Source organism: Cyprinus carpio, chromosome B5 (genome assembly GCF_018340385.1).
Source record: "Cyprinus carpio isolate SPL01 chromosome B5, ASM1834038v1, whole genome shotgun sequence".
In the NCBI taxonomy this organism is placed as follows: domain Eukaryota; kingdom Metazoa; phylum Chordata; class Actinopteri; order Cypriniformes; family Cyprinidae; genus Cyprinus; species Cyprinus carpio.
The window spans coordinates 30,184,828-30,212,489 of NC_056601.1; the positions used below are offsets into that span (position 1 = coordinate 30,184,828).

General features: G+C 34.1%; 1 protein-coding gene across 2 annotated transcripts; it reads left to right on the forward strand.

Moving 5' to 3' along the window:
* The first annotated feature begins 394 nt into the window (after positions 1-394).
* On the forward strand, positions 395-24,728 carry LOC109082573 (mitogen-activated protein kinase 1). 2 transcript variants are annotated; one of them, XM_042723097.1, is made up of 10 exons: positions 395-855; positions 13,995-14,177; positions 15,510-15,699; positions 16,495-16,611; positions 17,201-17,315; positions 19,533-19,664; positions 19,842-19,951; positions 21,103-21,125; positions 21,206-21,231; positions 22,660-24,728. In XM_042723097.1, exons 1-10 carry the CDS (start codon positions 710-712, stop codon positions 22,932-22,934), a joined length of 1,317 nt encoding a protein of 438 aa, XP_042579031.1. In that variant the 5' UTR covers positions 395-709; the 3' UTR covers positions 22,935-24,728. The 2 variants fall into 2 exon arrangements, with proteins under 2 accessions (XP_042579031.1, XP_042579030.1); XM_042723096.1 differs by having other exon boundaries at positions 408-855; positions 21,103-21,231; positions 22,660-23,040.
* Positions 24,729-27,662: the final 2,934 nt, after the last annotated feature.

Genomic DNA, 27,662 nt, shown 5'->3' on the forward strand with positions numbered 1-27,662 from the left:
TTGTATATCTTACTCCATTTTTTTTTGTTTACATTCAACATTTCACACAAGATCACAAATCAAATGATAAACCAGACGTGATTTTTGTCCTGTAACGTTACACAGAGAACTGACTGTCACCCGTGTAGCTCATTTATAGGCCTAATTATTTAAACTGTCACAAATAGTCTCCCAAACATGATACATCAGTTTATAATTTCCTTATAACCAGATACACAATATTATCTGCAACCATTGTAAAACCGAGAGGACCTACCCATCAAAAATCCCAAATTATCAACAGGTTCTCCTCGCCTGACTTCGTAAATGAAAACAGCAAGTTTAGAACTCTGGAGAAATGAAGTGTAACTTCTATCTCTATGGTAACCACTCTCCGCTCCTTGCCCACGTGATCTGCTCCGTTACTTCCTGCGGCAACGCTCTCGCTCTCTTTCTCTCGCTGCCGCCTGCAGTCAGTCAGTCTCACCACAGAACGCGCCGCGCGCAGATTGCTATCACTATACATATATATGCCAGTCAACAACACTTCAGCCGCTCCTTTCCTTTCACTCCGACGCGAAGACTTCGGTTTAGTTTAACCACGTCGCTTATCGTGCCTCCTGCTGCGTTTTCTTCAGCCTAATTAAGAGCTTTTCCCGGGCTTCATAAGCTGCTTTGGGTAAGAAAAGCGTGTTTGTTGTGCGTGTAAAGGCAGCTCAGTTTCTCAGCAATGGCGACAGCTGCGGTATCTGCCCCTGCTGGCGGCGGCCCGAACCCCGGATCCGGTGCCGAGATGGTCCGCGGTCAGGCTTTCGACGTCGGCCCGCGCTACACCAACCTCTCGTACATCGGAGAAGGCGCATACGGCATGGTTTGGTAAGATGCTTTGCACTTCTAAACACGTTACACTTTGTTATTTCGAGGACTGTTATTATGTTTCCTTCTGTCGCTTGCTTGGGTTTGTTCATTCAATCACAGCGCAGTGCACTATAGCGTGTTCTTTCTGCTTGAAACCAGTTGCATGCACTTTTCTTTTTTTAATGCTTAGTTTTAGATGTGCATTAACAGATAGCGACAAGTTCCCACTCAGTCTTACATCTGTCAAAGCACTTCTAATCACGAGTTGGTGATTCATTATTTAATCATTTTACGTTGCAGATTTAGTTTGGGCTATTTATTTTTCTTTCTCAAGAATATTTTGTTGCATTAGTTTTTTTATGTTGTATTAACTCGATGGCATTGGAATTAAATTCAGGTCATATAAATAGTTTTTTAAAAGTTGTATTTAGTGTGTAACAATGCTGCTACTATAAATATTTTTTGATAATGTTAAATTGGTTTAATACAGATTTCCAGAATTTTTTCTTTATGCACTCGTGCATGATCTGTGGGGCAATTCCAGTCTGTAAACCCCGAGATATCTTTGGACTGTTTTAGCTAAGGCCAGACGTCAGGCATGGATCAAAACTTAATGGAGGTGTTGATGTGAAATTTGCACAGTGCTTTTCCAGGAATGTCAAGGTGGCAGGGCTCTCCAGGGCGGCGTGGGCGCGGGCTCCCCAAGGTTGTGCAAAACTAGTAGGAACAAGAGGCACTTGGATGTGCTTTGCTGTTGGATCTGCCCACGAAAAACAGTTGAAATCGATAGTGCTTGAGTTGGACCTACAGCCCTAACTTTAAACGCTGGTTAGATATACTAAAGTGGATGAGCATCATTTTCCAAATATAAATGTTTCACCCACTTCCCAAGACTTGGCAGATGTTCTCCAATTTGTAAATCAAATATGTATACAGACCGATTTATACACTGGTTTTGAAACTGTATAACAAAGGAGAATTGTTGTGGTGAAGTTTCAAGTTAGCTTTGTTACAATTGAGAGACTGCTGGCTCAGATTTGAAGTCTGATGGCCCATCTGTTCTTGTGAGAAGAGTCCGTTGGCTAAACGAATGAGCTCATCGCTGGCAGGCCTAGTTTTGCTCCTCTCGCACGGATGAATGAATGGTTCACACCCACTCCAACAGCTACAGAGTAGAACAAGCAACCCTGGGTTGACTGTCATATGGACGTGTAGGCCTGTAACATGTTGTGCTGAACAGGCTGTAACAGTACTGAAGCCTTTGTGCAGCCTTGCTTTTGATTGACATCAGTAACTGCAAAAGAGTTTGAATAAAGAAGAATGTTAATTAATAATTATCAACAGAGCAGAATACCAATACACTGTTATACTGGAGACAAGCATGACAGTAGGCATCTTAAATGATGCACCCTTGTATTAGTTATATTGTGTGTGTGTGTATATAGCACTAACCTCCAAATGTTTGGATTTTTTAAATAAAATACACTTAAAAGTTCATTTAAAATAATCATTTTCTATTTTAATATATTTTAAAATCAAATGTATTCCTGTGATGCAAAGCTGCATTACTATAGTCTTCAGTGTCACATGACCCTTCAGAAATAATTTTAATATGCTGATTTGCTGCTCAAGAAACATCATAATCAGTGTTGAAAACAGCTGTGCTGCTTGGTTTTGTGGAAACTGTGATGAATTTTCTTCAGAATTCTTTGATGAATAGAACATTTAAAAGAATCAGCTTAATGCATCCTTGCTGAATAAAAGTATAAATTTCTCTCAAATTAATTTATACATTTTAATGATTGTTTGATAATGTTTTATTGGCAAATAATTTTGAATCAAAGATATAACAAAATACTAATAAATAACCATTATCAACCCTCTACGGACACCTTGGCAATTGAACCCCATTGGCTAGTATATTTTTGAGTATGTATGTTGTGTATGTATGTGTATATATATGTGTGTGTATATGTATGTATGTATGTATGTATGTATGTATATATATATGTATGTGTGTATGTATATATATATGTGTATATGTATATATGTATATGTGTGTATATGTGTATATGTTATGTATATATATGTGTATATATATATATGTATATGTATATATATATGTATGTGTATATATGTATGTATATATGTATGTATATATGTATGTATATATGTGTATGTATATATGTGTATGTATATATGTATGTGTATATATGTGTATGTGTGTATATATGTGTATGTGTGTATATATGTGTATGTGTGTATATATGTATGTGTATATATATGTATGTGTATATATATATATATATATGTATATATGTATGTGTGTGTGTGTGTGTATACATATTATAATGTATATATGTGTATGTATATATGTGTATGTATATATATGTATCTATGTATATATGTATGTATATATGTATGTATATATGTATGTATGTATATGTATGTATGTATATGTATATATATATGTATATATATGTATATATATGTATGTATATATATATATATATATGTATATATATATATATATATGTATATATATATATATATGTATATATATGTATATATGTATATATATATATATATATGTATATATATGTATAATATATATATATATATATATATATATATATATGTATATATATATATATATATATGTATATATATATGTGTATGTGTGTATATGTGTATATGTGTGTATATATATATATATATATATATATGTATAGTGATATATGTATATATATATATTATATATGTATATATGTGTGTATGTATGTATATATAAGTTTGTAAAATGGCACAGTTTTTTTAAATATCTGAAAGTACACTCTTAACATCATTCAGTCAAAGCATTAAATAATACTTGATTATTACAATAAAAAAAAATTAGTAAAAAAAAAAAAAAAAAAATAATATTTGAATGCATATTAGTCATTTTAACTGGACTGGTGGTGGTGCTTTTTTGGTTGTTCAGTGTTTCTGTAAAAAAAAATTGGGAAAAAACTAACAAAAATACTGATAAGATAATAATGATACGAATTCTACTAATAAGAACTATAAAGCACACTAAAAGGATTACTAAGGATTAATGAGCTGCTGGATACATAAATTTTAATCAGGTTTTGTGCGTTTGCTCGAACTGATTTGCTTAAATCAAAACAGGGACGATACGCATTAGCTCCGCCCACTACCGAAAAACCCAGCAATTCTTAAAAGCTAAAGAATTCCAAGTAACGCCGTTATTTTTGACAGGAAAATTAAATAAAGAATATGGTTTATATGTAGCGTGTCAATTATCCTCTCTCTCTCTCTATCTCTCTCTCTCATGCACTAAAGGTTTTTTCAGTAAGTGGTTTTCAGCTTGTTTGTTTTTCTATAAAAATATGGCATGCAGTTGCATCAAAACAGGGGTATAAACTCATTCAATGTAAACTGTTGATAATCGTACATTAATAATCGCAATTACAACTTTCAAGGGAATAATCGACAATTATTATTTTTGTCGTAATCGGTGCAGCCCTACGTCAAAATACAGGTGGGTTGCACATCCATTCAGATGACTGAAACAATATCACAGATCGGTTTGCCGAGAGTGAACCTCTGAAGTGCTCTGAGTTTCCGGCGAGTGACAAATATATCTGGGCTAAAACTGTATACTAAACTTTATACTTAAACTCACACACTGTGCTAGTAAAAATCTCGAGAATTTATTAGCCACTCTTGCTAACTATTAGACATCACTTAGTCCGCCCCAGAGGGAAGATTTAGTCGCATAGGCGAGTGGATTTACTCGCAATGTAGAGGGTTGATTATTTTGTCTCGATATATTATGATTTATTGTTCTCTTAGATCTCTCTTAGCACTTTGCTGTTGCTGTCATTTGTCAGCATAATATTACATAATATTTACATGACAAATGTTTCTCAGTATTTGAGAACTGTTTGCTTATGTGCAAATAAAATATAGCAGCAAGTCATTAGATTTAGAAAGAAGTTACATTTGAGTATTGAAAAGCAATTCTTGGCATCAAATTAATTTTGTTCATAGTTTTCATCCAGGTACGGCATTAGATCACACGATCTGTCATTTGAGATGTTTAATGTGCACAAACTAGTTTTGCTGACATCTATTCTGAAATATCCTTACAAAGATCTGCTGATGTCATCAGCTACTCATGTATCCTCTAATATGCTTTGAATCCCAGAGAGTGAATTTTGGCCAACCGAGTCCTCTAATTCCAGTTTCTCGAAAGCGTGATCCCATTTTGGAGTATTATAGTGTAGAAAGATCCTAGAGGTGCTTATGTATAAATGCTGCACGGCCGATTGGGAGTTTCGGATGTTCTAGTGGATTCTGCATCCTGCATTACACCCCTCTGTGTATGAGGAAGCATTTCGGGTGGCCGTCATCCTTTCCTGTATTATGCAAAAGTAAGACATGCTGTTACCATTGGCAGTGGTGTTCGAAAACCAGTAATGCAAGTCACAAACAATAGGCCATTCTATCACAATCCTAAACCCATGAAATCCTAAATCTCAAACAAACAAATAAACATGGTAAGAGAAGATACAGTTAACTCTAAACTTAAAAATACAACTGTAACAGTAACTGCAACTGCGGGTCAGTTTCTTCCAATAGCATCCACTGGCCTGGCATTCGCTCGGAGGCCCCCTGTGATGTAATAGCAGCCAAAAAAAATCCACTGGTTTTCTAGTAATAGCTGAGAATGTGGAGTTAGTTGTGTTATGAGGCGGATTGGAATGGGCTGGGTTTCAGTTTTAAACCAGAGAGCGAGTGAAATGAGCGATTTTAACAGAGGGCAGAAAGGAAGGAAGGGGTGGGTAAGTGGATTTAGGAATGGAGAAAGTGAGGCGAAAGACTGCAGCCCATTTTGTTGTTGAAGCAGTGATTCCCGTAACCGTTTGTGTGTGCATACAAGCGCTTGCTCCCATTGTATAACAGTGTCTAATTACTAGAGGTGACGTCCGCTGAAGATTCACCATGGCAAGTGTAATTAAGCTGTATTCTAGAGGCTTAAATACAGCCTTTAGTGGTTTAAGGTATTAAATGGAACGAGATGTTAAAAATAAGCATCCATGAAAGAGCCTAGATGATTTTACATTTAGAGGATATCACTTCCACTTACAAAATAATGTTTGCGTGGCTAAATAGCATCCATGAAAGAGCCTAGATGCTGTGACATTTATTATGGAATATTACACGTCTCAAAGAATCAAAACAACAATTGATAACACTTTAGAATAACGTCTCATTTGGTACCATTAGTTAATCCATTAGCTAGTGTTAAAAACAGTTAACCAAAACTTGAAAACAGCAATGTCTCATTTGGTAACCTTAGTTTAATCCATTAGCTGACATAAACTAACAATGAGAGATATATTTTTTGACAGCATTTATTAATGTTTGTTAATGATTCACGAAGTCTTAACCTTAAACTTAAGCTAGATCTACATATTAGTTAACAGTGGAAATTTGCAAGTCTGTGAAAAGGGTCCATGTATTAATAAATGTTGAGGTATAACTTTCACTAAGATTAATAAATGCTTTAAAAGTATATCATTGTTAGTTAATATTATAAGTAATATTTACAGATGAAACCTAATTGTGGAACTTAAAATGTACAATAATCAGCTTGCACATTTCTGTAAAAGTGCTCTTTTTTTTTTGTGGTTCATAAATATTGTAATCAGTTGGTCTTTCAAGTTTGTGTGGATGTAACTGGATTTAGCTATCAAATTCGGAGCACTGCCAGAATATAAGCTCTGAAAAAATACAACCATTTAATAATACCAAAATTGAACATCCAGAAAACAAGCTTCCAGAATATATGCTTGGAATATTTTCTCCTATTTTACGAATACCAAAATTGCCATTTTTTCTTTCACATCTTGTTACTATGTTAACACTTTATAATAAGGTCTCAATTGTTGACATCAGGTCATGCATTAGCTTACATGAACTAACAATGAGCAATATATATTTTTAATGAATTTTTTGAAAATTTACTAGATATAGATGAGTTTGTTCATTTGACTGACTCACCAATGAATCCTCTGCAGTGAATGGGTGCCGTCAGAATGAAAGTCCAAACAGCTGATAAAAACATCACAATAATACACAAGTAATCCACACAACTCCAGTCCATTAATTAACACCTTGTGAAATGAAAAGCTGTGTGTTTGTAATAAACAAATTCATCATTGAAGCATCTTAACTTTACACATTGCCTCTGGTCCATAATCCATATAATAATAATAATAATAAATAGTCCATCCCCTTTTGTATTCTCACATTAAAATCCACTGACATATGTGACGCTGGACCACAAAATCAGTCTTAAGTCGCTGGGGTATATTTGTAGCAATAGCCAAAAATACATTTTATGGGTCAAAATAATAGATTTTTCTTTAATGCCAAAAATCATTATGATCATGATGTTAAGTAAAGATCATGTTCCATAAGCATATTTTGTAAATTTCCTACAGTAAATATATTAAAACTTAATTTTTTATTAAAAATATGCATTGCTAAGAACATAATTTTAAAGGTGATTTTCTCAATATTTTGATTTTTTTTTTTGCACCTTCAGATTACAGATTTTAAAATAGTTGCATCTCAGCCAAATGTTGTCCTATCCTAACAAACCACACATCAATGGAAAGCTTATTTATTCAGCTTTCAGATGATATATACATCTAAGTTTAGAAAAATTTGCACTTAAGACTGGTTTTGTGGTCCAGGGTCACATATTTGCGAACTGTTTTCACTTGTAAAAAGGACTTGATCTGTGCATATTTCTTTCCTGATTCAGGCAAGATGACTTTTTTACTGGAGAAAGCAATATTGTTTGATAGAGGACTTGTATATTAGCCAGTAACAATGGTTTGGATTGAAAACATCTTGATAGATTTGTTTCATACAAACACACAGCTTTTCACTGCACAAGATGTTAATAGATGTACTGTGTAGATTACTTGTGGATTATTGTGATGTTTTTATCAGCTGTTGATTCTGATGGCACCCAGTCACTGCAGAGGATCCGTTGGTGAGCAAGTGACATAATGCTAAATTAACTCATCTAATTTAGTGGGGAGTCGTGGCCTAATGGTTAGAGAGTCGGACTCCCAATCGAAGGGTTGTGAGTTAATCGAATTTTGAGTTCAAGCTTTCGGGCCGGCAGGAATTGTGGGTGGGGGGAGTGCATGTACAGTTTTACTCCACCTTCAATACACGACTTACATTTGAGCAAGGCATCGAATTGCTAATTAAAAATACTGCTCCGGGTGTGTGTTCACAGTGGTAGTAAATGCTCTGTGTGTGTGCACTTCGGCGGGGATTAAATGCAGAGCACTAATTCATATGGGTACCATACTTGGCCTCTTAATGTCACGTCACTGTAATTAAAAAATATATATATATTATAAAATTTTAACAAATTTTCATTCACTAATTCACTAACTTAAATTAAAATTACTAATTGTAATTAAAAAAAAAAAAAAATATAAAAATTATTAAACTATGACACTAACATTGAGTAAGATTAATAAATGCTGTAGATAGAACAGAAGTTTAGACTTAATTTTGTTACTAATTATTTCCCGTTTGGTCAGATGATGTTTGACACATACCCCATACGAACTGTAACATCAACAGATGATGTTTGACACATACCCCATACGAACTGTAACATCAAGTATGCCCCATTCCGATGTACAGATTATTTTCTTCTACATCTAATGTTTTATGTTGTTGTCTGTGGTTACCCGAGAAATGTTAATGCCACGATTTTAAAACCATAAATGTTGAACATGTGTAATTGAACTTCTATGCTGTTCCAAAATGTCACTGATAGTTATATTATGCTTTTGTGCAATATAACCCCAGTTCTTCTACTTAGTAGGTAATTATACAAAATGTCCTACATTGTCTGAGGGTAAGAGTTTCCTGTAGCTGCGACCATTAAATGCGTCATGCGGGACAAGGCTTACGTTGGTGTAAAGGCTTATCTCTCTATGGCTGTTTGCTTTAGCAGGTTGACTGACTCATTCATTCAGAGGCATGTATCTATAGCTGGAGCAAATTAAGATCTTGTATGCCCTCCTTGCAAATAGCACCTCTTCATTATTGTTCACATTATATTAATAATTACGATAATGACTGTTTGTCCACTTGAACTTGAGTTCAGTAAATAGAGTCCGTTTGTGCAGGTCAAATTTCCTGTGAGGATTGTACATTTCTGGTTTTGTTTGTGTGTAGCAAAGAAAGAATTCAATATGCGATTTTTGCTGAGACAGGTCAAGACCTTTTTTTTTTTTTTTTTTTTTTATGATTGTAAAAAAAAAAATCGGATTTCTGGAGCACTTGATTCTTGGTCTGCCATGATTATTCTATTCTATTCTATTCTATTCTATTCTATTCTATTCTATTCTATTCTGTGTTTCCCTGTCTTAACTGTAACTGTATTTTTGCAGTCCTTTGTAGTTACCTGTTCATAATATTAATCAGTTCTGCCCACTCATAGTCTGCGGCAGTGCATGATATTTTAGTATTGAGATAATATTATAGTGTTTAATTTTTATTAGTATTTTGAATAAGTTCTTATTTTTCAGTTTCAGTTTTAATTTTAATTTTAAAGTTTTAGTAATTTTTTGTTGTGCATTTTTGACTTTTTTTACATTCTTTATAATTATATTTCAGTTTTAGATATTCCTAGCACATCAAAAAAAACTAATTTATTAATTATTATTAACATTTATTTAGTAACCAATATATATATATATATATATGTTTTAGTTAACTATAATAACACATACATATAAATACATCTTTTAGTTAACTATAATAACCCTGGCATGTCAATTCGTCAACTACATTATAGCAAAAACTATAATATGCTATTACCCTGGCATGTCAATTCGTCAACTACATTATAGCAAAAACTATAATATGCTATTATATTATATATATTTATTGCATTTATCATCTGAAGTCAATACAGATTGTAAAAGCTGTGTTCCCCCATTCAAACTTACAAAATATTTCCTGATATCTCCATGTTTTATATTATTGTCTGTGGCTACCAGAAGAATGATAATGTCACCAAGTAAAAATGAACATGTCAGTTCAAGGCATTTTTAATACACTACGGGAAATATGGAAGCCTGGCCTGATTTGCATCAGGTTTTGATACTCATATTGTACATGCAGTGAGGGATCTAGTCAGATAATTACACTTTCTTTTATGCACCCTCAAGATCTTGTGTGCGCACAAATGCACATGCAACTATATTAGTCAATACATGTACACGCTCACACATGCCTGCGCTTACACACACGCTGTTTGATGCAGCCTGTGTGTGGCTATACTGCCTGGGCCGTGCCTCCATGCCAAACTCTGCCACGGTGCCAGTCTCCATAGCAACTCTTCTGCCAAGGACGTCAATCTGCCATCACGTGAACCAGCCTGACTGGGAGGAGTGTCAGAAGGAGCAGCAACAGGGAGAGAAAGAAAGCAGAGGAAACCAGAGTGCTTGATTATTTTTATTTGTATGGTTGGTAGTTTCTGCAAGGCACATCGAGAACGTGTCCATACAAGGGTGGAAAATCATTACAATTTAAGATGGTTAATTTATTGTTGGTGGCAATTGCAAAATTTCTGAGGCAATTATCATTGGCTAACCCATTCATAACCCCTTAGCAATGGTTTATTAACACTTTGGCAACACTAGTATCAAGTTGATGACTTTTGCACCCCTCTCCAAATGTAAACGACTAGTTTTTTGAAGTAAGGCCTGTGGGATCTCCTTATTCAGAGTGATGAAACCAGTCAACCCAGTTAATGTTCTTAAGATATTCTGATTTATAGAATGTGAAAATCTTCTTACTGGCACAGCTGTAAATGTGCGGGCGTTCTGGGTTAGGAACAGAAAGGAAAAGATTATCCAACATTGTGGCATCTCGGCCCCATTTTCAGGAGTCTTAGAAGCGTCTTCAGCCTCAGAAGGTACACTGAAATAGAAGCATCTCTTTTTTCTTTAAGTCTGAGAAGCCTGCTAAAAGAGAACTTGTGAATGCACAAATAGACATGTAAAACACATACCATATTGCATAACACATCTAAATGGGTGAATCTTACAAAACCAAGAACATGACTGGGTTGTGATTCACCCCCAAGTCAAGCGAAATTTTTTTTTGCATTGTGACATTATTCTTATGACCGTTAAGTATATTCACTCCCATTTCTCATTAACATAATGCAAATGATCTCAATTTAATTTGTGTAACTTGACAAAAATAGTTTGAAGTATTTATGCATTGTAATATTGTTGTACTGCGTTTACTAATGACCATGTTTCTGCTGTGCAAGAGAAAATAGTGCAGATATGTAATGCAAGTTATCTCGTTCTCATTACTGTAACTTGAAAAAAAAACATTATGAAGTATTTATGCATTTAAACATTCCAAAAAAACAACAACTTCTGGACCCGTTATGTTAATGAGAAATTGGGGTGAAGAAATGTGCATAATAGTCTTGAAATTGTCATAATGCAAATAATTTTGATGGTCTACATATTTATTTAAAATATATTTTTATCATGCTATTTATTTATTCAGTTTATTATGAAATGAAATTAAGCACATTCTGCCGCAGTTCTCATTACTGTAATGCAAATAATCTCATTACTCTTAAATAAACATCAGCATTAAATTAAGTATTTCTGCATTTTAATGCAGGGTGGCTGCGGGTCCTTAAAGTCTTAAATTCAGATTTGGTGGGTCTTAAATAATTTTGGCTACATAACCGCAAAAATTTCTTCAGTCTGACGGACCCAGTGACCGTTTACAATCATTAGACAGACTGAAGATTTTATTCTGAAATATATACATATTTTTTGTACTGCCTTAAATGCAAAAAAAGCAGTTTGGATCTGTCATTTTAATGAGAACTGTTGAATTGAAGAAATGTTCTTAATATCTATGAAAATGCCATGATGCAGATAATTTTAATGGTGTTTTTTTTCTTTATATCCATGAGCTTCACCCAAATCATACAGTGTTCATAAGCTCAAACGGCGGTGCTTAAGTCTTCTTTGAGTGGTTTTGCTTTGCTCTCTTATCCAGTTGTATTTCACAGACCTTTAGCTACACATTGCAGATGTGAGTAACTAAAATAGTGAGTGTGCTGTGCTTGTTACTGTGTGGATTTTCAGTCTTCAGGATGTTCACATGCAGCAGTTATTCCCTTCAGTTTTCATGCAGCCCCAGCTTTATTTATAGACATCTTTATTATTTGGTGACATGACGGTATGCCATTGGAGCGTCTATTTTTCTCCTTCCTCCTTCGCACCAAGGGTATCTGGCATTGTCAGAGCATTGTGTAAATTCACTACCAACGTTCAGCCTGTGGCCGCCCCCCTCCTTCACATTACCATGGCAACAGCCTGTTGCATAACTCCTAACCGCAAAGTCTCGTCTGTCCGTCTCCGTGGAAACCATGCCTCTCTTGTTTCTCTTTTCCCCTGCTGTTTTGCTATGTCCCTCCATCTCTGCTCCTCTCTCTCTCTCTCTCTCTCTCTCTCTCTCTTTCATGATGTTTCTTCACCTCTGTGTAATTTCTCCACTTTCTGCCCTTTAGAGTGTTTCGTGCACAATGCCAGCCAGATGCTTGATCTGTGAGCTTTATTCTTGTCAAATTACACAAATCAAAATTGGCGTCAAAACCTTTGTGACCTGCTTGATGGCCATGTTTCTGCTGTGCAAGAGAAAATGGTGCAGATGCTGCATTATTGGTGCACCTGACACAGATTTAGCATGAACAGTGTGTCAGCAGTGCAGAGTTCAGTGCACAGTTACGGTGAGAAGAGATTGTATCTGTCAAGTTCTTTGCATTCATGAACATCATATGGGAAGAAGTGTGACACAGACAAGCTTTAGGAACCAAGCGGAAGGTTAGAGGTGATTGAATAAAAAGTAAAGGTTCCTTATTTTTTTTAGTTTTTGTTATATACATACATACATACATATATATATATACATATATATATATATATATATATTATACATATATATATATATATATATATATATATATATATATATATATATATATATATAATATAGATATATATATATATAGCTTTTTTTAATATGAAGTCTTTGCAAATTTTTTTTATTTTATTTTTTTGCAACGTCTCAAATGCTTAAAACATTGACATTATAAATATTTTTTTAGATATAATTTAAACAGAGACTGTATCTAGGTGTTGGTTCAATTAAAGCTCCTTTTTATGTTTGAGGGGTTGGTTGATTGATTTATTCTTTTTTTTTTATCATGCTTTTTTGGTTTGTTTATTCTTGAATGTTTAAAATATGAGTCGTCATAAATATAGTTGTACATTATTTTTTTTTTTAAAGATAAAATCTATGATAAAACTAAACCAAGTGAAACTATTCTTAATGCTTTTTTTATTTTTTGCTTAAAGTGATTTATCATTATTAGTCCATCAAGCATAATTTCCACCACCACCCTTTTCCCACATTTACATTTTGTTAAAAGAAAATGTTACTTTATTTTTATTTAACATTAAAAAACAGTCAGTTCAGCTTCATGGGTACAGTCATAGGTGTTCTTTTTAAATTTTAGGGGGGAAAAATAACTTAAAAAGGGTTACAGTATGTATACATACATCAGCCCATACGTACATACACATGTATAAATATGTAAACAGATTTGTATAAGCTTACATAGGTGTACATATTCCCCTCATTCACAAGCATTTATCTTGTTTTTCTCTCTGTTTTGACTTCTACACTTATACTCCATTTTCTCCAGTGCCTTTCAAAAGATTCTACTTGTCTGTCTTTCCATAATTTATATTTCTATTTGCGAAGTGTTTTAAAGTAGCTTTTCTAACAGCCCACAGAAAAGTGCTCATAATTGAAAGGCCCATCTGCATTCACATTGTCTTTTTCATTGTATTACATTTCTTATATTGTGTACTTGATATCTTTGTGATTTGGTATACATTAAATTTTGTTTGTGGGTTTTTTTTATTTTTATTTTTTTATCATTTGAATAATGTGTAATAATGACTTAAATTTTTTTTTTTTTTGCTGTTTCTTTGTTTCAGCTCGGCGTATGATCGTGATAATAAAGTGCGTGTGGCAATAAAGAAAATCAGTCCGTTTGAGCACCAGACGTACTGTCAGCGCACACTCCGTGAGATTAAAATCCTGCTCCGCTTCAAGCACGAGAACATCATCGGCATCAACGACATCATCCGCACCCCAACCATCGACCAGATGAAAGACGTGTATCCTTTTTAATTGTATTTTAACCTGGAAATAAATGAAGGATTTTGAAATATTTGAAACAAAGATGCATTTGTGACCTTGGACCACAAAACCAGTCTTGCGCTGGGGTATATTTTTAGCAATAGCCAAAAAAACATTGTATGGGTCAAAATTACCAATTTATCTTTTATGCCAAAAATCATTAGGATATTAAGTAAAGATCATGTCCCATGAAGATATTTTGTAAATTTCCTACCGTAAATATATCAAAACTTAATTTTTGATTAGTAATATGCATTGTTAAGAATAAATTTGGACAACTTCAAAGGCGATTTTCTCAGTGTTTCGATTTTTTTTTTTTTGCACCCTCAGATTCCAGATTTTCAAATAGTTGTATCTCGGCCAAATATTGTCCGATCATAATAAACCATACGTCATTGGAAAGCTTTTTTGTTAAGCTTTCATATGATGATTAAACCTCAATTCTGAAAGTTTGACAATTATGACTGGTTTTGTGGTCCAGGGTCACATTTGTAATTCTGTCCTATTATTTTAGGTAAGTACATTAGTGACATTGATCATGTGGCTCCTTTGTACAAACAGTCAGATGTTCTTCTGATGAAGCTAAAGATGCTTTTTTGTTCATGCTGGAGAACATGATCATGTTTTATGTTTGTCATTTCAAGTGCCGCCATCATTAAAGCAAAAAGAGAGACCAACCAAATATTAAGACGTATTTAAATCTAAATTTATTCAGTTTTCTAAATATTCATGTTCAGGCCTCTGGCACAAACAATGCTCTTTTCCAACTGTGTAGGCTGAGACAATGCAAAAATCTCTAGTAAAGAGTTAATTTTAGGTCTGAAATCGATAGTCAGTAGGCGTGTGGATAGTGAGAGTAGTTTTATATGATCTAATATGTTTAGAGTCATACCAGATCTGCGGTTGAAGGGAGTAGACACGCAAGATCTTAAAGACCACAGTTTTCTTTCTACTGAAATTAATACAGGACATAGCAATGGGCTTGTACTTTTTTTTAAAATTTATTTTATGTTTATTTTTTTGCTGGTGTTTGTTTATTTTTATTTTTTGTCACAACCAAACAAAACAAAGATTTGTTACTTCCGATTGCTTGTTTGCAATTGTGAACTATTTGACTATTAATTCTGATTCCACAAAACTATTCTATAGGTTCCATGGGTATTCCATTTACAGTTTTGTGCTTTTGAGCAATAAATCATACATTCTAAATGTTTAAAGGTAGCATGAAGTTTTGTCAGTTCTTAAATGCACCCATTTCTCTTTTCTGATCTCCAAGCTTTGTGTTTGACCTTGACGTTGAAAAACTATAGTTACATTGTACAGGATCTGATGGAGACAGACTTGTACAAGCTGTTGAAGACGCAGCACTTGAGCAATGACCACATCTGTTACTTCCTGTACCAGATCTTACGTGGCCTAAAGTACATCCACTCAGCAAACGTTCTCCACAGAGACCTGAAGCCATCTAACCTGTTGCTCAACACTACTTGCGACCTCAAGGTGAAGTACACTGCGGTTCTTTGCCATTATGCCATTTTAAACTCATTTAAAGTTGATGTGTGTCATTTCTGTGTCACCAAATGGAACTGCAGCTGTTGGTTTTACAAAAAAGCATGTGTTCTTTTCTTTAAGTGTTATAAAGTTATTCCATTTTACAAAACAGCTTGTCCAGCTCATCAGCCAAACGGAGTGCATAGAATAGGAAATAAAATGTAAATCACTGTTATTTTAATATCATTGAGATACTGTTATAGTTGTTAATATTTTGAATTAGTTTTTTTAATTTTCTGTGTTTGTCATTTTTATTAGTTTTTGTTGTTTTTAAATGTCTTTATAGTTCTTATTTATTTAGTTATTTTAGTACATCAACTTTAAATGAAAATGAGAAATGTTGCCTTGGAAACTAGCTGAAATCTTATATTTTATTTCAAGGAATGGAAATGTTTTTTATGGTTTTAGTTTAAGTTAACTATAATAATAGTTTAAAATAACTGATGTACATAAAAAAAAATTAATTAAATAAAATGTAAGATACTTGTATTTTTTTCTTTAAATGATTTAAAATTTAGTTTATAAATTTATAATTTTTTTCTTCAAATTATTTTTAATTTAGCAACTTGTTCTGCTGTTGCAGGCATAGTCCTTGTATTTTTACAACCATCACTTTTTAACTCCATTGCCAACACACCATACCACGCTTGCTTTATTAATGCAAAGTAAGGTCAGGCTCATCTTGGACATTGCTGGATGCTCACAAATCTCTGTAACTTCTGTTTTTTGTTTTGTCTCCCGCAGATCTGTGATTTTGGGCTCGCCCGGGTGGCCGATCCAGACCATGACCACACTGGCTTCCTGACGGAGTATGTAGCCACGCGTTGGTACCGTGCACCAGAGATTATGCTCAATTCCAAGGTGAGGAATCAGTCTTGATCTTTCAAAGATTGTTGGGCTGATCATTTAAGAACAGATTAAGTCTAATCCTGGAGTTGAGTTGTTAAGAGTTTGTTTGATTGCTCTATGCCACCTTCAGTCAGCAGTTTGGTGTTGGTCGTTGCATTTTTTTGTGTTTTTATCATCTTTATTATTATTTTTAAATATTACTATTTAGATTTCACTTATTTTTTGATTTCATTTTTAGTTCAGTTTTAATTTACTTCCAGTTAGTAATTTTATTGCTTGGACATGCACTTATTTGAGTTATTTTCCAAGTTTTTCATCTAATATTTACAATGTATTTTATTTCAACTTTATTTTTAATAGTTTTATTTTTGGTTTAGTTAGATAAAAAATAACCCTTAATTTAAAAAGTTTTTTTTTTTCAGAAATAGTTTACATATGAATGTAAATTGTCATCATTTGCCATCACCATACTACTTCTAAGATTGCCATGGTATTACTATAATACGTACCACAAAAAACAACAACATAAAAACATTTTTTGGCATAAATGTTGATAGCTATATCAGTTAACTATCTCTTTATGTCTGTGTCTGTCTCTCAGGGTTACACTAAGTCCATTGATATATGGTCGGTTGGTTGCATTCTGGCTGAGATGCTTTCGAACAGACCCATCTTCCCCGGGAAACACTATCTGGACCAGCTTAACCACATCTTAGGTAAACAACCTTGTGGACTTTATATATTTCCCTGCCTGCAGCCTTTGAATTCACAGCTTATAGCCGCTAGTGAAGGGTTTGGGTTTATGTTCTTGTGGTGTCAACAGCCAGTCATAGTTGTCATGATGTCGTTTTCCTGTAAGTATAGTGTGATTAGTCATATGACATTTACAGCTCAGGTGAAAAAGTTCTGTGGTTCCTATAAAAAAAGACTTCAAAACTTCAGGATTTCAAGACGCATACTTCCAGAACTGCATTGAGATTAATAGGAATGGTAACAGATTTGGTATTGCTCATAGTTGCACCACTTGCAAAAAATAATAAAATAATTTTAATTAAATATAATAATTAATAATAAAAATAATTTAAAACTAAATATTAAAATAGCAATAATTAACATTATTATTTTAAAGGCATATTGATATATAATAATAAAATTGGCAGCCCTACAAACAAGCACAGCGAATCTGGAGCTATTTAATTTATATAGCAGTTTTTATTAGAAAACAAATCGCTATTCGATTTTTGGCCAAATTTTGCAGCCCTACAAACAAGTATATCCAACCATTAGCTATTTAAAATACATTGCACTTTAAATCAGAAGAAATAAATAGCATTTTGAATCACAGTAATTTCCCCAAATCATGCAACCCTAATTCTGATCGATCTGAACTTTGTTTTTTATGTTGATTGTTCATGTTGAGGTGAATACTTGGAAGACTAAACACCACATTGTCTGCATTGACATCAAACTCTTCTTATAAAGAAACATGAGATGTTTTTATACAGTTTTCATAAATCTGTCCATCTGTAATGGAAAACATGCTTTCTCAGTCAGCTGAATAATTGATGTACATTGAACGCTCTTCAAAAGCTCTGCGTAACCCATCCATCTCTGGACCGAAACATGATACATTGTGGTCAGTTTTGCATCGTAAGACCGAGATAAGCATTTGATGGTTATCACCAAATCTGCTTAATCATCATTTCCCTTGCAAGCACATCAGATGTTGTTGCTTCCCTTCTTTTTATTTTTCCTTTCTCCATCCGTTGCATCAGTTAAAAACTGTTTCCTGTCAGAGATGCTGTTGATTTTGACCCTGCATTGAGCTGATAATGTTGTCCGAGCTGATGCATGTGTTTGAAGCACTGATCTATATATGACTGTATATGTTTTCTTTTATAGATCAGTGGTTTGAAGGTGTGTTTTCCCACCAAACCCATAGCAATGGCTCTTAAAGAGACAATCTCTGTAGTAACACTTATTTCCATGAACATGTGTCTTTGAACCCATCTGGCCTGTACGAGCAGATGTTTCCCTGTTGATAGCTCTACTTATTTCCTCATTTAGATTGCATGTGCACATCATTAGCCTGGTTCCCTGGGTTATTGTTGTACCGTCTCTCTCATTCTCTGGACAAGCATTTATTCAATTCGGTGTCCACAGAACCAAAAAAAAAAAAAAAAGGTGTTTTCTTACTTAGGTTATTAAATGTGCCATATTCTACAGCTTTAGCAATTGTTGTTTAGTAATTTCAAATTAAATAGGCTGTTTTTCCTACTGTACTTCACACTGGCATTCATCATAGCTATTGAATAAATGTTTAAATGTGAAAAATGTAAAAGAGCAGAATAGCATGGTAAAAAATTGTGAAATTTGTGGAAAAAAAGTTGTAGTCTCAACATTATCCACAACAAATTTGAAGTCTCTGTCTCAAAACTTATAGCAAAATGCCGAAAAATATCCCTGTATATATTAAGTATTAATACTAAATATTAAGTAGTACAACAGTTTTCAACACTGATCATAAGAAATGTTTCTTGAGCATTAAATCAGCATATTAGAATGATTTCTGAAGGATCATGTGACACTGAAGACTGTAAAAAACATAAACACCCATCGCAGGAATAAATTACATTTTTAAAATATATTCAAATAGAAAACAGCTACTTAAGGTTGTAATAATATTTATATTAATATATTGTAATATTGTATTTTGATCAAATAAACACAGCATTAGTGAGCATATGTGACTTCTTTATATATCAAACTACTTTATTTATTTTTTTAATATTTCAGTATTATTTAAAAAAAAAAACAAGGAAATAATGATGCAACAAAACCAAGAACATTTGCTTTTCCCGTTCATTCTCTTGTTCTCCTGATCTATATTTTCATCATTTAATCCTTTTATTTGTCTTCTCTCTCTCCTGTAGGTATTTTGGGCTCCCCCTCTCAGGAGGATCTCAACTGCATTATCAACATTAAGGCAAGAAATTACCTGCTGTCACTTCCTCTGCGCTGCAAAGTGCCCTGGAACCGCCTGTTTCCTAATGCAGACCCTAAAGGTCAGAGTTCATCTCCACACACAAAGAAACTAGACCTCATATCTGTCACACGTAATTGGACTAATTTGACCAAATATGTTTGAATTTCTGGCTCAGCAGATCTGTACTTCGTAACATCTGTTTAAGTTTTTTCCTGGTTTGTTTCTAATGAACTGGTTTGTCTCTGTTTTCTTGTAGCATTGGACCTGTTGGATAAGATGTTGACCTTTAACCCTTATAAGAGGATTGAGGTGGAGGAGGCGCTGGCTCACCCATATCTGGAACAGTACTATGACCCCACAGATGAGGTCAGTTCACTACTAGTTTTCTTTTTTAATTCTTTCAGGATTGCTTTTGATAACAGTGGAATATTTTACCCTAATACTATTTAGCAACACTAAGATGATAATGCACTGTGAGATGATAAGAGCAACAAGACAAATATTATTATTGTTGTTGTTGTTGTTGTTGTTAATCAGGGTTGGGGAGTAACGGAATACATTAGTAATCAGATTACAGTTACATTTTGTAAAAAAATAGGAATACTGTCAGGATTAGAATGGTTTCATGTTAGTAAGGAATAACTGACGACGGGCCGCTGAATTATTTGAAAATATTGATCTGACTCATCAGATGTCTCGACACGAAGCGTCAGACTAATGCAATTATTAATGCAGTTATGAGAGAGAGACTGACTAATGCAGTTATAAGAGAGAGAGATTAAGCGTGTGTGAATTACTAGAGTGTGCTAAACTATTTTACTGATAAAATCATCAGAGCAGCACTAACAAGGTGTTTCTGTGCCGGGTGTGTGTGCGTCTGTATGGGAGCAAGAGCAGGAGAAAGAGAGTATGTGCTGTACGTCATAAAACATGGATATGATTTGTCATTTTTATCCTGTTGTTTAAAATATATTTTTTTGATTGGTCATCGTCGTTATGGGTTTTGGTTATTTTTCTGTAAGGACCTATGAAAATAATAATATTTGTTATATAATGACAAACAATAATAATAATCTTACTTTACATGCATTTACATTTACATAACTTTTCATCATATTCTCGGCTCTTGCATATCTTGGAATTTATGGGGATCAAAGGTTGAGAGTGTTTCAAACATGAGCACTATGAAGTGCACTTTAATAGCCATATGGCTACAATAACCTTTGACCGTCTATAGAGTGTCTGGTAAAATGCAATTGGTTGTTTTAGCAATTTCTGTATTATGGATGCCGTCTTTGCCTTTTCACATTTTATATTGTTTGTGTCTATGGCTGCATAGTTTCATTCAAAAATTACAATTACATTGTTGCATAGATTTGAGCACTTGTCCTATTAGATGAAACACTGTACTTGATAAATGTAGGACTTTGTCTACTAACACTGACGCTCTATAGTATAGGTATTGTGGGTAAAGCATTTTATCTCACGTTAACTACGCTTTATTTTTTTCATTATAGCCTGTTGCAGAGGCTCCATTTAAGTTTGATATGGAGCTGGATGACTTGCCCAAAGAGACTTTGAAAGAGCTGATCTTTGAAGAAACTGCACGCTTCCAACCAGGCTACAGACCATAGCCTGTCGCTCAGGTAAACTGCAGACTGAAGCCAGATGCATGCATCAAATATACAAAATCATTCACATGGGTCAAAGAGAAAAGAAACACAAAGTGCAAAGAATCCAGTCATTTTGAGCTCTTAAAGAGTCATTTCCATTCTGTTCATTTCTTAAAATGATTAATAGTTTCATAGTTCTTTAGTCATCTGTGTCACATGATCCTTAAGAAATCAACCACAAATTCTTAAACTAAACTTAATGAAAAACCAAAAATTAATATTTAATCTTTATCAACTTAAAGGGATAGTTCACCCAAAAATGAAAATGTGATGTTTATCTGCTTACCCCCAGGGCACCCAAGATGTAGGTGACTTTGTTTCTTCAGTAGATCACAAACAAAGATTTTTAACTCAAACCGTTGCAGTCTGTCAGTCATATAATGTAAGTGAATGGTCATCACGTCTAAAACATACAATAAAACAAACAAACAAAAAAAACATACACAAACAAAACTAAATTAAACCCTGTGGCTCGTGACGATACATTGATGTATAAAGAAACAAAACGATCGGTCTGTGCAAGAAACTGAACAGTATTTATATTGTTTTTTTACCTCTGATTCACCACAATGTCTGAACTGTCCTGAGTGCGTTCTCAACAGCTGGCGCGTGACGTGTCTTCTTCTTGCTTTACGGCGGATCGCAGACTTATAAGTGCATTACCACCACCTATCTCTCAAATGGACCTAATTGAGATTGTAGATGGTGTCAATGGTCCATTTGAGAGATTTTTGAGGTTTTGTGTGTTTTTTTTTTGTTTGTTTTATTGTATGTTTTAGCCATGATTCCCATTCACTTCCATTATAAGAGTGATAGACTGCAGCGGTTTGCGTTAAAAATCTTTGTTTGTGTTCTACTGAAGAAACAAAGTCACCTACATCTTGGATGCCCTGGGGGTAAGCAGATAAACATCAAATTTTCATTTCTGGATGAACTATCCCTTAAATGCATCTTTACGGAATAAGTATTAATTTCTTCAAAAAAATTAAAACAGAAAAAAAAAACACTTTTACTAACCCCAAGCTTTTGAACAGTAGTGTTCGTGTGATTAAAATAAAGAAATGAACGGGTTTGTCAGTAGTGTAAAGACATGCAGTGAATTACAAAACTACAAACTATGGTTATTTACACTATTTTATTAGCAGGACTGTTTGTTCTACTTGGACAATGAAATAATTCTAGATAGATTGAATTGAAAATTGAGTCAACAGCAACCATGGTCTTTTGAACACTAGTGTAGTTGCTGATGTGTTTTAATTACTCACCAAAGCCATTTTTTTTTTTTACTGTAATTTGGCACTTTGCAAACCTCAAATTCACACCCAGATTGGAAAATAGTTGTATTTGCATTATATGCCATGTTTTAACCTTAACTCATCTGTTTTTTTTTTCTGCCTGTAGGCGTTGGTCTGGATTTAATCATGCTGATGCTTCTGTCTCCACTCCACTGTGCGCTGTGGTCCTCTTTTGGTCTTCATCGCCATAGTCATCATCATTGTATCTCCTCCTCTTCCCAAATCCCAAAACTACAGGCAGCCCTCAAAGTTCTTCTGACCCCAGCTGAAAACATGGACTCCTGCTGGCTCCTGCTCTCTTCACCTGCTTCACTCTTACGGTCTTATTACAGTGGAAGTGCTTCTCTCGCTCACACTCTCTCTTCCTGCCCATCTGTGTGAAAGTTAGCCCGCGTGTGTTTGTGTACAACATCTCATCAAGGTTTTTGATTCAGATTAAACCTCTCGCAGTCCTCTGATACACTTCAGTAAAAAAATGTCTATGATTGTGTTATTGTTGTGCTTCTTTCTAGCCTCCTGTTAATATTTCCAACAAGCTGCTTTTCTAAAGTGTCTGTAAGCCATTTTGGAGTCCCACAGAGGTCAAACAGGGAGAGAATGAGGGCTCTGATCTCCTCTATTCTTAAATATATATGCAGTGGACATGCATTTATCCACATTGTGCATCGCCAATTTCCTCAAAGTGCACAAAGCTCGAAATTTGCCACGGTGCCATTTTAAGGCTTTAATGTATTTTCATAAAAGCAAATATGTATTTACTAATGACCCCTTAAAATTTATTAAAACTTGTTGTTGATTATCAGATTGTTTTATAACCCCCATATAAGTGACTTGACTTATATATATACATATGTGTGTGATTTAAAAACCTGTAATTATTTATATACATTAAAACCTGTAGGTAGTTATAATATATAATTACAAGTTTTTAATCAACTTAATATATAAATTGTTATTTGTACATTGATTCTCAATCATAAACACTAAATCACTTCAAGAAACTTTAGAAAAGACAAATCTGTTAAATGTGCACCAAAGAAAAGACCCCTTTGAAGATGTTCTGCCACCTTGGAAAATGTGTACTTGTGTCCAAAATTTGGCTTAAGCCCTCACATTACTGTATCTGCCAAAAAAATGTATACAAAAATCCCAAAATCCAGGTGTTTTTTAATCTAAAGATGCACGTAGTTCCATTTAGAAACTAGACTTTATCATTTAGATGGGTTTAGAGGAACTTCTGTCATGGGATGAAGAACAATCCTGCGTTTTTCAGTCGTAACTGGTAAATTTCAGATCAGTGTCTATTATAATTGCACAGTGCCTGTCATCTGTATTCATTCTTTCCTTTTTGTATATTTCTTTGAATTATATTTGCTTTCCGTGCACCCCCAGCCGCCTTGTATCAATAAGACTGTGCCCTTGCATGACTGTTAAGAAGCTTTCAATACAAAGAAAATGGAAGTGCCACATTGCTGGGGATTCCGCTATTGGACTCTCAGGTTTTTGTTATATCCTACCTTTTGAGGTCTCATATTTCCTATATAGAGTATTATCAGTTCAAAAAGAAAAGAAGCTCTTTTTTTTTCTTGTACATTTCAGTTGCACTTCTTTCAAAATCCAGGTTTCTTTCAGTGTTTGAAGAAACAAATAATCAAGATTAGCTTTTTAGATGACCTAGCTCAACCAGAACGTCAGGGTTAATTCCACGTGGAAATTAGGAGCCTATAACCATGGAAATGCACCTTTTATTAATCCATTTCAATCATAAGATACTGTCTGCTGGTGAGTGAATAATGTGGTGCGTCTGTACCCAGGCGAAATGAAAGTCTACCTGGAACTATATGTGCTATAATGCATACTTTTGTGCAATTCGTGTGCGAGACCGCACTTTGCGAAAATGGACGTCTAAGACATTAAGTTATTGATACTGATATGCGCATATGTGCATGGCTTCATTAAGTGTTTCTTTCCCACACTGGCTTCCTCTTTGGTTTACTTACCCTACATTTCTTTTGCCTATATGTATCTGGCAAGACACCTCCTAGTGGTGGTATCAGATGTTGGTTGATCAAGGAGAGAATTGGCAATTCTCTTAAATAAATAATGAATTTTTTTTTTTTTTTTGTGAAACTGTAAGATAGCTTCTGCCGAATCCGTGTGCAGCCTGTCTGTTTCTGTGTGCGTTTATGCGTCACAAACAACATTTATTGTGCAGCTTTGTTTTGTTGGAGATCCATTGTGACTTTTTTTGTGCTATACTCTTGAAATTATATATATATATATATATATATATATATATATATATATATATATATATATATATATATATATATATATATAATGATGAAAAAAAACAAAAAAAAAAAAAAACTCAATTCTCTTTATGTAATTTTAAGTCCTATTTATCACAGCTTTCGTGATTTGTTTGAGGAAGTATATATGCCTTTAATTTCTGCCCTACCTGATTTGTTCCTGTTGCATTTTGCCTTCAGTTCTTGAAAGTTTTGTGTAGAACTGTTTTTATTGTAAAAATGAATGTCTAGTGATTTATTATTAATCTTTGTAAAAAAATGTCTTTGTGTATTAACCCTCTTTTTGTTAACAATGAGTGAATTTCACTTGCAAGCTTCGAAACCCCCAGGATTTGGCCCCTCTGGGGAAACTTGTGATTACAAACATTTCAAAATTATATCACAATCTTTTGAAACTATTGAAAACAGTGGCATTATGTCTCAATGGCTTGTTTTTACTGCTCAAAAAGACAGCCAGTGTTCATTGATCTCTGCATCTGCCAAGTCATGTAACCTAGAAACTGCAGAATAAAACCAATTGTATTATATTTCTGCCTCAGATTTCTGTCTCTTCCTAATATATTAGTGCTAGTATTTCATGTGTCAGCTCACTAAACGGAACAAATAAGTCTCTCTGTTCAGCTGTAAACCAAACTGAGGGGCACAAAAGGTTTAGACTAGTCAAGTTAGTCTTCCAATGTTTTTCTTTAAGGAATTCGTTTACATAAAAATGTAGATTAGTCTTAAGTTGAACCTAAAAATTGAAGTGATTACCCCTTGGCTAACTGCTAGTTGGTCATACTAGATCTTAAGACACTGATTTAACGTAGAGGGCAAGTTTATGCAGCTGGTGTTGTGGTCAGTCTGGCTGTAAGGCAGCGATCGACGTGACGTTCTCAGTCCATTGTGTTGTATTGGTTGGCACAGCAACAGAAGTGCTCCTCTCTGCACTCTTGATTGAGTGAATAAGAAAAGGTGCAGTGCAGTGATGTAATAATTAAATGAGCATGAGCCTAATTTGGATCCTGTGAGAACCATCCGTCCTGACAACCGGTGGCAGCTTGATGAGAACTATTCACACGTTCAGTGAGAATAAACTAGACTCTGCGTGAACCCTCAGTTTTGTGAGAAGCAGCTAATAGTGCTGTGGCTGATACTGACTACAAGCACACTATGATTGAAATGTTCTCCTGTGAGAATGTGACAATCATTATTACATAATAATTCATAATAAATGCCTGTATGCTTATTTAGCACCAATGCATGATGACAGGCCTTTATGTGGACATAACTTTGCTTTTTGTTGAGGGTTTAGAAAAATCTTAAACACTTGACTACAAAAAAGTGTTGATTAGCCAGGTATTCAACACACACACACACACACACACGTTTTGTAGAAACAATAAGACAAAAATGCAATCAACTTATAGAATAATATTCAGATATATATATATATATTATAATAATAATACATACATACTTTTTTCTAAATTGTTTCCAGAATGTAATTATTTGCTTTAAGTTGTCATTGTACTAAACCTTAAATATATACACTTTACATTAGTGTGAAAATCACTATAAAAAATGTTGAATAAAAATGTCTGTCTAGTTAGCCTTAATCACCTTAAAGCACAAGCCGTAAACTAAAATAATAACCTTACAGTTCAAAGACTATAATAATAATAATAATAATTATTATTATTATTATTATTATTATTATTATTATATAGTCTTTGAACTGTAAGGTTATCACAGCCACTGAACAATTTCTGTGATTATCATGAAAATGGCTATAGCGTTTGGAGTAATATCAGTGTTGATACAGTAGATGGCAGCAGTTTCTAAAAAAAACCCCGCTGATGGAGCTTGTGAGAAGACTGTTTGCTTATTTTGCGTATCGCTTATTTGACCATCATTCGAGGCAGTTCTTCTTCCATTTCGTCAAACGGGTTTATTTAATAATAATCACTATATCATATTTATCGTTACAACTAATATTTCCATTAGAACTGATGACGTTGTTGTTGTCTGATTTTCAAGATAAAGATAGCAGCAACATCCGGGCCTTCACGCTGTTTACCTGAACCACGTGTTATGGCTATAAGGACTGCTGCGCGCTGCCGTGCGCTTTGGCACGTGTCTTTGCTGTGAACGCGCATTATCGAAAACAAGCGATGTGTTGTGTGCGCGGGCTCGCGTTTGTCTGGAGCGCAGAGCTTGGGGCGATCTCTTTTGGCAGCTGATTGGTTTGACACAAGTTTTCCTCAACCTGACTGGTTTTCATGTCTGCGGAAGAGAATGTCGTCATAACAAACATATATATTCGCAAACACGTTCAACAGAAATGGTCGAAAAAAATGGATGGAATATGAACAAATAAAATTATGAGGTGTCTTTTAAATTATAAAATCTATCCAGCCAGTCAGTGAGAGTATAAATACATAAATAATTAAAGAAAGAAACACATTTAATAATGAGAACATTCAGTGCTCAAGACAAATATTACTGTTGTGCCTTCAATGATCTTAATAAAAATATTTTATTTAATTAGTCGTGTTATTATTGTTGTTTATTTCAAATGTGAATGTACTAATAGCAACCTGAACTTCACGGGCTTACTGCGTATAGTAGGCTACATTGATAACAAATGAACCACATTAGTCAACCTAAAAAGTATTTATTATTGTAATTAGCCTATGCTTTTTTTTTTACATTTTATTAATTCTCGCTTACTTTTTTATGCATAGTGTTGAATATAGCTGTTTACTAAATTTAAGTTGACTACAGAATGCCTAAACTGCTTACTTATGAGTTAATG